The 14,193-nt window shown below is 35.4% G+C and overlaps 1 protein-coding gene and 1 non-coding gene across 4 annotated transcripts in view; one reads left to right on the top strand and one right to left on the bottom strand.

Moving 5' to 3' along the window:
- Window positions 1–14,193, bottom strand: part of TOPBP1 (DNA topoisomerase II binding protein 1) — a 54,319-nt gene that overhangs the window by 24,143 nt on the left and 15,983 nt on the right. For all 3 annotated transcript variants that reach the window (XM_032488218.1, XM_032488217.1, XM_032488219.1), the window contains 5 exons: window positions 13,007–13,347; window positions 12,172–12,344; window positions 8,063–8,274; window positions 6,522–6,808; window positions 91–264 (listed from right to left, as the gene is read on the bottom strand). In XM_032488218.1, coding sequence (XP_032344109.1) covers window positions 91–264; window positions 6,522–6,808; window positions 8,063–8,274; window positions 12,172–12,344; window positions 13,007–13,347 — 1,187 coding nt within the window. The remainder of the gene's footprint in view (window positions 1–90; window positions 265–6,521; window positions 6,809–8,062; window positions 8,275–12,171; window positions 12,345–13,006; window positions 13,348–14,193) is intronic.
- Window positions 9,270–9,341, top strand: TRNAV-AAC. The gene has a single exon. It is a non-coding gene; the product is annotated as a tRNA-Val (tRNA).

Genomic DNA, 14,193 nt, shown 5'->3' with positions numbered 1-14,193 from the left:
CTGCCCGTGGAAAAGAAAAGAAACAGATCAACCATTATAGGTTTAAATGTTTTATCTAAAACTCCCTTTTAATAAGAGATCTAATTCTACCTTCTCTGATTGGGCATCCTTCAGCTGAGGGCTGGCAGAAAGAGCGACAGCATTTCGAGAACTATTTGCCAAAGCAAGTTTCAGGTTTCTGACAATGACTTCTGAGAGCGGTGTACTCAGTTTCCTCTTCTGCTGGCTGGCACCTCCTGGAGTTTCCAAGGCTGCAAGTGCATCCTGTGTGTTTGGAGGGGGAGAGGGAGAGAGAGAGAGAGAGATAAGAAGGTGAAAGGAGAGAAAGAAGAAGAGGGGAGAGAAGGGAAGAGAGAGAGGTAAATAGATAAGGAAAGACAAAAAGGAGAGGTGAAGGGAGACGGGGGATAATCCTCAGTTAACTGGATTATAGCTTTATCCTCCTCTGGCCTTCCCCCAAACAACAAAAGGAATGAAATATTATCTGTACCTATACACAAAGAAGAAAAAAAATTTCATACTGTCCAGCAAACTGGTTCAGAGACTACCAAGCTTACATATTCAGCAGTGCTTACATTTGTCTCATCTTAAGAGTTGAAGTTGCAGTTAAAATAAATAACAACAACAACAACAAAAAAAACAAATAAGCAAACGAAAAACACAGAAGGAAAAAAGTAAGCAAGGCTGGATATAAGCAAGACATCAACTATAAGGAAGGTTCAATAGTCAGACTGAGCTGCGAATTGTGACAAATCTTCAAAGGCACAAAATATATTCCTATTTCCAAGCCACCCAGAACCCCCTAAGAGTGGGGGCCACTGCTGTCCAGGGACCTGTGCTCATTCTCTTTCCGCCTGCATAGTATCCCATGTATTCTGTGCAGCAGAAGGTATTTAACCAGTGCTCAACTGATGAATATTCAAATTAACAGTCTTTTGCCAGTATAATGATGCTCTGCACAGGCAACAGCAAAAGTAACTATTTAAGCAAAACGTATACCAACATTGATATTCTCATGAGTAAGGCATCAGTGTTCCCCAACATGCTTGACAGAACAGTGAGTAACCAGATTTTTTTTTTGCCAACTTGATGGGTTAAAAAAATTATCTCCTTGCTTTAATTTTCCATCCTCTTAAACTGAATGAAATTAAACATCTTTACGTATGTATATTTCTATTTAACTTTTTTGTGACAGCTATCTCTTCCTATCCTTTCACCCATTTTCACAATCGGTTATTAGTCTTTTTTTAATATCCACTTTCATAAATACATTTGTATAAATTTTTATGTATCTATCACCACTGTGATATATACACATTTGTTCCCATTTTGTCAAATTTTTGCCATGGAGAAGTTTTTTTAAACAAATACTTTCACTGCACATTTATAAAATCTGCATAGTCAAATGTAAAGACTTTTTTTATGCTGTCAAATTCATATGGATCTTTTATTTCTTTTGGTATTATGTTATAGTTAGAAAGGCTTTCCTCTCACTGGAATTTTTCAAAAACAAATTCACTTTCTCATGGCCTGTTCTAGAATTTTTATGCCTTCATTTCTTGTATTTAAATACCTGATCCTCTGAAACTCATTCTGAGTAAGGTGTGAGGTTGCATCCTAACTTTTCTCAGATGGCTACCCAGCTGTCTGATTTGAATGCCATCTTTATCATATGACACTTCTTCTATATATATAGAAGAATGGGGTGTAATCTTGTGCACTGATTTGATTATTCATGTGATAACAACACACTGCTTCAATTACTGCAGCTTTAGGAGATGTTTCAATAATTAGCAGGGCTAGTGCCTACCCTCAATTATTCTTCTCAGATTTCATATACCATTTCTGCTTGCATTGTTAACAGAATCTATACTACCTTTCTAGATCTTTATGATATTTAATCTTTTTTTGGCAAGAACATGGTAATTAAGGAATTTGCTAAAGTTTTTTTTAATTTCTCTGTAGCATTTAAAAGGATTCTTCATGTACTCCTAAACCACGTCTACCCACCTTCAGCATCTGTGCCGTGAACACTGCTTCCCTCCTGCTTCTTTCCTCCATTGAAACACTAGCTCCCAACCCCTCTCACCAATTCTTCCCCCTCATCTGCATCATCAAGTGGATCTCTACTGGATTAGTCCCATCGGCATACAGTTACTTCTTCCACCTTAAAAATGAAACAGCCTCCTTTGACTCTACTTTGCCCTACAGCTACCATCCCATTTCTTGGTTCCCCTTTATAGTAAGACTCCTCAAAGGCATTGTTTATATTCAATGTCTGGAACTCTTCTTACATTCCCATATGAACCCACACTGGCTTCCACCTCAACAATGTCATCATAATCCTTATAGTTAAGATCAACAGTCACCTCCACAATGCAAACTCCAGTGGTCAATTCTCTGTTTTCACCTTTCTTGATCTTTCAGCAGCATATGACACAGTTAACCACTCCTTCCTCGAATACTTTCTTAACTTGGCTTTTAAGGCTCCAAATGTGAGCCCCTCAGGGTGTTCCTTGGACCACTTCTGTCTTCTTCTCCTGCTCTCTTGGCATCTCTTTTCATATGGCTTTAAATATTATCAACAAACTCAGATCTCCAAATTTCTTTCTCTTGCCCAGACCATTCCTCAAACTTCAGGGTTTATGTGTAACTGCCTAAATGACAAAAGAACCTGGATGTCTAGCAGACATCTCAAACTTCATGTGTCCAAAATATGAATTCTTGAACTTTAGGCCCCAACGCATTCTGTTCAGTTCAGTTGACTGGCAGCTCCATTCCTCTAATCTCTCAGATCAAAAATTTTGAAGAAGGATCCAAATTCTTAAACATTTAAGAATTCACCAAATACTAGGGAAAACCGATGGAGAATGATCAATAACTAGACATACCCTTGTAAAACAATTAAACTTCAAAGATTAAAAAAAAAAATCCAGATAGCCTTCAAGCAAGAAAGATGAAATAACTTACAGATAACATAACTAGACTAGCCTGAGAATTTTCAAAAATAATACACATGAAAGCAAGGCAGCAGCAGAGAAGCATTTTCAGGAGACTCAAGGGAAAAAACACAAACCAAGAAAAGTACATTCAAACAATCTGCTGAAGAATCAAGGCCTTAGTAAAAGTCTTAAATGAGCAGAACTCATAAACCCCTGTACACATAAGCCCTTCCTGAGGAAACTACTAGAGGATAAATTTCATCCTACCAGAAGATGACAGGGAAGCTCCACAAAGGACAGACAGCGAGCATTTCGTACCTTTAAATGCAGAGTTAAGATTAAAATAAGGGTGAGGTCCAGGGGTTGAAGAATATATAAACATTTTATTTTCTGACAAAGTAGAAAAATGCAATTAAAAATAGTGGAAGAGAGAAAAGGGGGACACAGAGTAAGATTACTGACCATGATAGAAACAGTAAGTAGGGGTCAAGACATAATTTAAACTGACAAATAAAAGGTTAAAAGAGGAAGGGGGATTAAGGACACTATAAGAAATATTAATACAAAGGTAACCATGAGACTAAAATAAACAAACAAACCCTTTCCTAAATACTAAAAGGAAAAACAAAACCCAAAACAAAGAAAACACAATAAATGAAGAAACATAATAAACATATATAAAACATAATCACATAGCAATTACAACATAACATGTGCCAGAACTGAGACCAAATATAAGTCATATTAAATGTGAATGGGTTAAACTTGCCTAATTTAAAGAAAAAATTTCAAAATGGCTCAGAAAGCAAAACCCATCTCTACACTGTATAAAGGAGACCCACTTAAAACACAGCAATCTGAAAAGGCTAAAAATAAAGAAATGCACAGATAACTGAAAACAATGAGAGAGTAGGGACTTAAATCCTGATACCAAAGTAGACTTCAAGCCAAAAAGCATTAAATGAGACAAAAGATACATTCCAATTTACATAACAGTTACGAATATCTGTGCCCTAAGTAACACAGTAAGTATCTTTTGAAAACAAAAACCACAGGAGATTCAAGGAGAAATAAAACATAGCAATATTAGGAAACTTGAAAATACCTGTTAGTATAAGAAGGGTTAAATGAACAAAAAGCAGGAAGAGAATATAAAAGATCTAACTAACATAATCAGCCAGATCTTTTGTTTAGATAGAGAAAAGCCTGATAGAGAATATACCTTCTTCTCCAGGAATCTCAAAAATCAAGGAATGTTCTCAAAAATTGATCATATATCAGGGTATGAAGACAAGATCAGTAAGTTCTGTGAAGTAGAATTATTACAAACACTGATCACAATGCAATAAAACTAGAAATTAAAATGAAACAAAGTCCTTCCACCTGGAAATTAATGAAAACTCTACATAGCTGAGTAAAGGGTATATGAGTATTCGTTGTACTATTTTTATTTTGCAACTTTTTCTAAGTCAGAAATTATGTCCAAGTAAAATATTTTTTTAAAAGTTATAATACCTCTTTGGCAAGGATGAGGCAACTGGGGGCTCAATACACTGCTGGTGGGAGTATAACCTGGTACAACCATTTGGACAGCTCGTCAGTCTCTACTGACCCAGCAATTTCACTTCTAGGTATATACCAAAAAGAAAGGCATGCACACATATTCCAAGAGACATGCACAAGAATGTTCACAGTTGCACAGCATGGATCTTATGCTTGTAAGAGCAAAATAGCAACCACCTAAGTGCCCGCCAATGGTAAACCAGATATGTAAACTGCATTATATCCACACAATGGATTATTATATAGTAATAGAATCAGTGAACTATAGTTACAGGCAGCAACACGGACAACTCTTCCAAATGAAGGTCGAACAAAAATAGACTCAAAAGAATATATGATTCTAGCTATTTGAAAAACAAGCATAATAAAGCTAGTGTTAGAAGTCAGGAGTGTCACCTTTGGGGAGGAAGGGGTGACAGGTAAGGGCATGAGGAAGGTTCTACAACATTGGCAATGATCCCTTTCCAAACATGTACTGTGGCTTCCCAACTGTTAACACTAATGTTTTATTTAGCAGCACATTTGTTGTACTTTTCTGATGTGAGTCAATTAAAAGTTAAGTTTAAATAAAGGGTGTTTTTTTATTGTGAGGCCCAATATACATTCAATTTTGTGACCGATATGGACTCATGGCCCTTTTGTTTTCAGAAGAAAAATTCAATATACCATATTACATCAATTTGAATACTCACTGATTATAATAAGATGAAGTATTATTTTATATATCATCCTCCCAAGAAAAGAGAAAGAGAGAGAAATACTGCTAATTAAACTGTGACTCTAAACAATGATACATTTAAACATGTTTTATATCTTCACTGAGACCACTTCAGAACCATGAGCTTTCCACTGCAAGGTCTCTAAAGAATGGTCTCAATCACTGAAAATATTCCCACCACCTTCTTGCCTCCTAATGTTATTTCATTTACTTTTCAAAGAGTCTGTGAGCTATGAGACCTCAGACACCATCTAGATATGCGCCATGATTTTACAGATGGGGTAATGAAACCCAAACAGGTGGACTTGCCTTAAAAGCCTGCAAGAGGCAAAGCAGAGGCCTGATTCTAGATCCCAGTTCCCACCAGTGGTTTCCTCTATCTCTTAAGGCATAATGAACAGTGTTAGTCACACAAAATGTTACTTCAGTAGAAATTTCTTCAAAGATTAGCTTGGAGAAAATTGTCCCAAGTATCAATGTATATTTATTTTCTGAAGATGAACAGCCTGTAAACTTTTTAAAGTCTGCTCCAAAACATACTAGTAAAAATCATTAAGCTCTATGAGCAAAAGACCTCAACAGATGAATGTTACAATAATTTTGCAAAGGTTCATGGATAAAAAATCATAGATAATGGTTTGAACAGCCACTTGAAAGGCCAAAAGCTACTAAAGGAACAATGAAGAAAATTATTTTGGGGGAATAAAAGGAAACCATCTGAAAAGGCTGAATTAGTCCTGGATTTGTTAAAGAATTTTTCAGAAAGGGAGCCATACTCCAGGGCTCAGGAGATCAAAGAAAGCTGCACACTTAACTCATCTTTTTAAAGGAAATGATAGAAAAGCAAAGTGATAATAGGACATTTTCAGAAAGAGAGCACTGGGTGTACTCCTAGAATCAAAGCATAAGTAGCAATGTATTTATATTATTTTGTAGTTTATGAATTATTTCATCACACCATTTCATTGGATTCTTATGATAAGCCTGTAAGTTTTCAGAGTAAGTGATATTATCCTCATACAAAAGGAACTGATGTTCAGATATGTTAAATGATCTGTGAGTCATACTGTTAATGAGAGATCTAGGATTTGAACCCAGATGTACTGATTTCACACCATATACCTCTCTAGCTGTTACCTCAAACCTGGGTATACACTGGGACCCAACACTACGAATCTACTCACTAACACCTCTGGAAAAGTTACTACTACAAACTTTAGAGACGATGGAGAATTCGGTGCTTTAACTGTATAAACTATAAAATTGTTAACTCCAGGACCATTCTCTATAAACCTTACCTTCACATCAAAGGAAGGCTTAAAGAGTTTGTCCTTGGACAGAAATTTTGATGGTGTATCCAGATGTAATGAGGGCTCCTTCTGAAGTGGCTGTCCCACTGCAGGGGAGACTGAAGCCTGTCCAGAGTGCTGTGAAATCACAGCATGGAAAGCTTTACTCTGAAAGCGGTTCATATCTAAAGGTGTAACAGCTGTTTTTCTGTGAGTTTCCAGGTGGGTGACAGGATGCTCTGGAGTATCTGGATTTAGATTCACCCCTTTTGTTGTTTCAGTTTCCAAACCTTGCTCTAGAGATTTAAAAGGAAAAGAAACAAATGTGAGCCACTAATGCCATCTTTCTGTCTCTAAAGAGGCACATGAGAAGTAATATTTTTATATCTTATTGTTAATTTTCATGTGACTTCTCAAGTACACTTTAAATCGACTTTCCAAGAAACAAACTGGATGATACATTAAAATATACGTTGAGTTAGACAAGCATATAACTGAACTGATTAATGAAATTAGATTTCCTGTTTCAACTTATTTCAACTTGAAATATTCTCAATAAACCTCAAAATTTGCCCCAAATTATATAAATAAATGTCATGTTAGTCAACAGCAGAGTAAAAAGAAAATTCCAATTACATATACTCAGAGTTAACAACTACAGTCAAGCTTCTGGAGATTCCTTAATGAATTTTTAATATGACCTATAAACATTACTTTGCCTCAGTTGTAAAATTTCCAGTTTGTCTAGGTAAAAGTAATGATAGCTCTGATAGCTGTTCCCAAGCTATTGACTTGTCCCTGAAGTGTGCCCAGGGATGCCATCATCTTACAAGAGGGGCTACTGTGTCCTCCCACCCTGACTCCCACCTTTTTTTCAACACTTAACAGAAACACTTATTAGACAGGTGCCCCATGACAAGCCCAATGCCAGGCAATGGAAATCTATAATGCACAAGACACTCACACTCTTCACCTTTTCAGAGCATGTGGCTGAACATGGAAACATGAACGTAAACTAGATTGATAACATTAGGATAAGAGCTATAAAAGGGACAGGGTGTCATGGCAAGACAAAAGCCATACTTGGTGAGTCAAGACAATCTTTCCAGGGAAAGTGACATCAAAGCTGAGAACTGAAAGATAAGGAGGAACAGGCAAGCTTGAGGTGGACAAGAGAAAACATACAAAAGTCCAAAGATGAGGACTAGAGAGCACTTTAATTACACAGTGTGTCAGTGGGAGCCACAGAAGGAACAGTTAATGGGATCTAAGCTCACATCTTTAGACGTCAAACACTGAGACCCTAGGATGCTCCTATATTATTTTGTATCCTCTAGCTTTCAGGTAGTGCCTACACTCAAGAGTACGGATACAAATTAAACATTTGTGCTATGAACGCACATTTATTCCCTTCCCCTCATAATGAATGCCCAACATGGCTCACGTGAAAGGGGGAAATCAATGACTTTTCCTAATAACAAGCTTTAGTACATTCATATCCCAGAAATCGTCAAATTGAACAAAATAAAGAACAAAATGAAAATATTAACCTTCTTTATGTGAATTTTCAATCAGAAAATGGCTTTCATTTGCTCTCTTCCCCATTCTAGCAGTCTCCAATAGCCAAGCTATAGTGACTGCTGGCAATTTCCACTTCTTGGCAGCTTCATATTTAGAACCACCTGGTTCTTTCAATATAAGATGTGTACTGGCAAACATGCCTTTCTTTGCATTGGATTTGCGAACGAAGAATTCTTGAACCCTGGAAGTTATATTTAAAGAAAGCAAATGGTCATGTGCACAATTAGCCAGCAAAGTTAAGAATGAAGTTTCTAATACAACAGTGTTGTTAGACTTCTAAGTATAAAAAAAAATCCTCACAGATTGAAAGTTGGTTCTAGTTCTTAAATCAATCCCCCTACAAATGCTTACTCTAGGATAAAAATGTACTGCTACAATTTATAAAAACATAAGCAAATTAAACTAGACTTTTAAGAAATAACCAGAAAAATTACCCACTCACCCTGCCTTTCCTTCCACAATGGGGCATCAAACAACCAGCAGAACAAGGGAAGTATATGAATAATACGTTATACCTTTCAGCCAACTACAATTTCTCTAAGCATTTTCACACATAATCTCATTCGATCCTGTCAATATTTGTGAGTTATCAATATTTTACAAATTATTGTAAAGATACAACCTGGGGAAATATACAGAAAAATTAAGTGACTATCTAAAGATCACAGAATATTAAAGAGAATATGGGGGCAGAAACAGAAGTCCATCACTTGAAATATAAATGTAATTTTCTTTTCTTCTATGATCTCTAGGCTTTAGGTTCTAGTTCCTCATTTTTAAGATTTGTTTAATCTCCCATGTTTTTCCTAGTACTTTTCATGGTTTCATTCTTCACATTTCACCCACTGAACAATTTGGTATTTATTTTGCTGGCTCTTAAGTATGGCTCCAACTTTACTGAATCCTATTTATTAAATAAACCATCTCTTCCTCAAGTTGATATATCACTTTTATCATATAGCAAATTCTTATTTGTATTTGGGTCTATTTCTAGACTTTTTAACTTGTTTATTGAACTTTCCGCTACTTATAGACACACTATTATTTAGTGAAATTTATAAAATATATTTAAATAACTACTCTATTTCAGAATTTTCATGACTTTCCTGCTTGCTAATATTTTCCCATGAATTTAAGAATGAGTTTGCTTATTGCCCTCTCTAAAAAATCTCTGGGGAGGGTGTAGCTCAGTGGTAGAGTGCATGCCTAACATGCATGAGGTCCTGGGTTCAATCCCCAGTACCTCCATCAAAAGTAAATAAATAAACCTAATTACCTCCCACCCCCCAAAAAAGGTGGGGGGGGGGTCTTAAAAATTTGCTGAGTAAATGAAAAACAAAGTACAATTTTTAAAAAGTACTTACTGATAGCAAGAGCACTGATGCATAACACAAAACAAAACAAACAAAAAAATTTCTTCAGCATTTTTATTGAGATCATGTAAAATTTATACATTAATGCTAGGGATAACAGAAACTTCTTTAATGTTTAGTCTTCCTATCCAAGAACATGTACATCTTTCTTACCATTCAAGTCTTATTTTGTTTCCCTCAATAGCATTTTACAAGTTTCAGTAGCTCTTCTAAGTTTCACTTTAAACTTATTCTTTTAATATTGAAGTATAGTTAGCATACATATTAGCTTCAGGTGTACAACACAGTGATTTGATATTTAAATACATTACAAAAATGATCAACACCATAAGCCAAGTGACCATCTGTCACTATACAAAGCTATTACAGCATTACTATTTTACTTATGCTGTACATTACACCCCCAAGACTATTTTATAGCGGAAAGTTTATACCTCTTAATTCCCTTCACCTATTTTGCCCAACCCCCCATTCTGTTCCCCTCTGGTGACCAGCAGTTTGTTCTCTGTATCTATAAATCTATTTTTTAAAAATATTTATTTATTTATTTATTTATTTATTTATTTATTTATTTATTTATTTATTTATTTATTTTCGGGGGGGGGGGACCCCTACGTATACTTATTTTAATGGAGGTACCAGGGATTGAACCAGGACCTCGTTCATACTAGGCATGCATTCTACCACTGAGCTATACCCTCCCCCATTTCAGTTCTGTTTTGTTTATTAATTTGTTTAGTTTTGTTTTAAGATTCCACATCATGTTGTTAGGTATTTTATTTTACCACAGATGTGGTAAAAGATTTTTGTTTTCCTTAGCTCTTCTAGCTGGCTGTGTATATGAAGGTCAGTGACTTCTGTATATTAATTTTCTGCATAAGCACTTTACTGAATTTTTCTGAGCACTGCGTTAGTTACACCCCTTAGAGTCTGCTGCCATATTTTTGTTATTTTCTACAATTCATTTTTTCTAAAAGCTTTTTATTAATTCAGTATAATTCAAATACAGAACACAGCAGAAAAGGAAATAATTTACTGAATTATCATAAGGGGAATATCCTTATATCCCCACCCATGTCAGAAGACAGAATCTTACCAGTCACTCCAGAACCTCTCCAACATGCCTCTTCTCAATAATAGCTCCTCTTCCCTCCCTTCCTAATAGTAGCCATTATTTGGATATTTATGGTAATCACTTCCTTACTTTTCTTTAGTTTTATCACAGTGCATACTTGAACATTTCATTTAACTTTTTGTGTCTTTTAGCTTGTAGGCTTCCTCTCCTCTTCCTGTTCCCTGTTATCTCTAGTAATACTTAACTTTCCTGCCTTTGGCCAGTGGAGGTCCTTTGGACGCAACGCTCCCTTAGTAGTTTTTGGTTAATATACTTGCTATCTGGTCTGACAAAATGTTCCAAATTCACTGGCACTCAGATCTAGACTTGACCATTTTTTTAAGCTTCCGTTTTTTTTTAGTGGGAAATGGTATTTTGAGGTCACAATATGGGCACTGCAGTTGCTTGTTACTATTATGTTGATAATGATTTCTAGGCTATGGCCTGTACTTTCTACTTTCATTTACTGAGGTTTTCTTTGTGGCCAATTTCTTTACAGGCCACAGGCATCTGAAAAGGTATGGTCACTGTTTCAGGAATAGATAGCTAACTGTGCTGTTTAAATACAAATCTGTTTTTCCTTCCTTGTTTCCTCTTTGACCTGTCATGAAGTAAAAGACGGGAATTAAAGTCTCCTACAAGTAATGTGTTTCTGCTGATTCCTCCTCGTATATCCTGTTGTTTTTGTTTCATGACAGTCATGCTCTACTGAGTGTGTGTTTGTGTGTGTGTGTGTGTGTATGTATGTTGTGTATGTATACATAGTGTATATATATAGAGAGTGTATATATATGTATTTTAACAATATATATATTACCTTTGGTACGACCAGCACTGTTTACTTATAGCGCTCTTCTTTTTCTCATTTAATGCCTTTTGATTTGACTCCAAACTTGTCTGGCATCTAACATTAAAATTGCAACCCCCTTCTTTCTTTTTATTTGCATTTACTTGACATACCTTTGCCCATCTTTTTTTTCCCCAAATGTTCTGAATCACTTTGGCCTAGGTGTGTCTTTTGTTTAAAACCATTTTAAGTGTTGCTTCAAGATCTAATCTAAAAGAACCTTTCCTTTAATGTAAAAGTTTAGTTCATTTACATTTATTGATACAACAGTTTTCTACTTCCTTTAGCCACTATCTAATGTTCACTTAGGGGTTGGGCTAATTTGGATTTTGGAATTAACTTTAAAATTTATTTTCCTTCTCCCAAAGTATTCATTATTCCCACTTAACATCTGCATTGCAGAGAAACAATGAATGTATACTGAGAAAGAATAAATCATCCATATGGCACATGAAAGGGAGTAATGCTTATTTAGACAAGTAATATTCAATAACGGCCCATGTATCAGCTTTAAATCTTCCTTTTCCTGGTAGGTAAGCATTAATGCCTATAGTCTTAACATTTGCCAGGCATCCATCTAACAGCACTTTCCCCTCTCCCACTTTGAGCCATCATAGATAAATAATGAACTTCCCATAAATATTATGAAGACACCCAGCCAAATTCTAATCTGAATGCTCTTCTACAAGTCAAAGCAGATAGAAAGTACACCAAGACAGCAGGTGCACTAAAAATACTACATACCTTGCTCCAAGGCGATTTGCTAAGAATGTCAATGAATCTTTTTCTGCTCCTACACATTGGCTGAATGAAACAACACACTTCTCTAAAGGAGTCATTCCTGCCATTACTGGGACTGGCGTGAAGAGAGGATTTGACTTTGGATCAGTTAAAGTCTGATATTCTATACAAGTTACCTTTTAAAAACAAGAGAAACATTAACATCAACCTGAAATAAGCAACCAATGGTTAACACCGTTTCAGTTACAGTAGCAGTAACTTCAGTTTGGATGAAAAGCAATTTTACTTTAATATAAACTTGTGTATGCTCATTCTCAACACATTTAAAATTATAATATTTAAAGATATATTTAAATCAATTCATTATACAGGATACTAAATATCATTGAATTTACTGAATATTGCTTTAAATTTAATTTCTTCCAATGTATTAGTTTATAATTTTTTTCTCTTAATTCTTGGAAAGTTAAAAAAAAAAACCAATGGTGAAATTATCCGTGATAAGCCAATAACATGGAATAGTACAAAAGTGAATGTTATGTTTTGGTTGTGAGAAAACAAGGAAAACTGAAATAGTATGAGATGATGTGGAGTAACTTCCTGAGAAGGAACGTTGCTGGTATGGCCCTCCAATACAATAACCTTCATTTTACCAGGATTAGGACCAAGAAACTTGGGTATTTCACTATTTATAATTTTCTCTGCTAAAAGCAAAATCCAGACAGTGCTCAAATCCAAATACCAATTTACTGAAACTGAACTAAGAAATAAACATTAGCACTCTTAGCATTCAGATATTCTTCAATACTACATTTCAGGGGCTAGAGTGTTTTCTTACCAGCCAAGTATTGGTAACAACTTCTCCCACAGTCGCCTGTACTTCACACCCCAGCAGAGGAACCACAGCATAATCAGCAACAGTTCTGCTCTGAAGAGATACAACTTTTCCAGCATTTTCTCTTATGATAGTTGCAATACTAGTTTCATTTTCATTACTAAAACCCAAAACAAGGAAACTCCTTTGCCTAAATAAACCTTCAGTAATTGTAGAAGCATCAGGGAGGCAATGACTGACAGAAGACTGATTTTCTTCTTGCAGAGAAACATGAGTAGAATCATTACAGGGCTCAACATGAGTAGAATCATTAAAGGGCTCAGCTTCAGACTTCACAGCTTCAACTGGAATAGAAAAAGAAATGTTTTCTAACAGATAACTTATTCTATAAAGTTTATTCCCTAGTAAAGATATTAAGGTAACATGGAGCCTAAGAATTATGACCACACTTAAAAAACTAAAGCTTTATAAATATACAGTGAGGAAAGAATACAAATCCACCCCAACTTCTGGGTTACCAACAGTGTTGCCAATATTACCATCTTCCATTAGGAAGGATACAGCAATCATGTTTCTATTCTAAGTATACTGAGAGTATTAGAAACTCTAATTAGTTGAAAATTATGAAGCTCCAGTAACTCCAAGGGCCTGTCTTAGTTCCAAAACTGGTTTAAATAATTCACAGTAGAATTGAGAAAATATCATTAAGGAACAAAAAGAGGTAACAGGCATAAGCGGTCAAGCCCTTCACATGGAAATAACTGAATAAATGCAATAATAAGGGAATTATGGTTACTTCTCTTTCAAAAATTTCTAAAGTGTTTCATACCAAAATTGGAGCTATTTAGCTTCTATACAGATTTCTTATGAGAACAACTGATCAAGGATCCAATAAATAGTCTCTACTACTTCATTTTAGGATAAAGTTGGCTGACAAATGGGTAGAAGAAAAAAAAATTGCTGTTTTAAAACATAAATGTCAATAACAAAAGTGTAGTCCCTAATACACAATAAATATTGTGAAATCAATCCTAGAAGTTTAAGAGGTAAAAACTCAGTATTTTTTGAAAGCTTTAGTGCTGTCTTGTTGGAAGGTAACACCTTAATTGGCAGAGATTGGCAAACTACAGCCTAGGAGCCAAAGTAGGCTCCGTGTGTTAATGGCTTTTACATTTTTAAAAGGTTGCAAA

The sequence above is a fragment of the Camelus ferus genome, chromosome 1 (assembly GCF_009834535.1).
Source record: "Camelus ferus isolate YT-003-E chromosome 1, BCGSAC_Cfer_1.0, whole genome shotgun sequence".
Taxonomy (NCBI): domain Eukaryota; kingdom Metazoa; phylum Chordata; class Mammalia; order Artiodactyla; family Camelidae; genus Camelus; species Camelus ferus.
The sequence above is the reverse complement of the archived record's forward strand: the minus strand, read 5'-3'. Positions and strand labels throughout refer to the sequence as shown.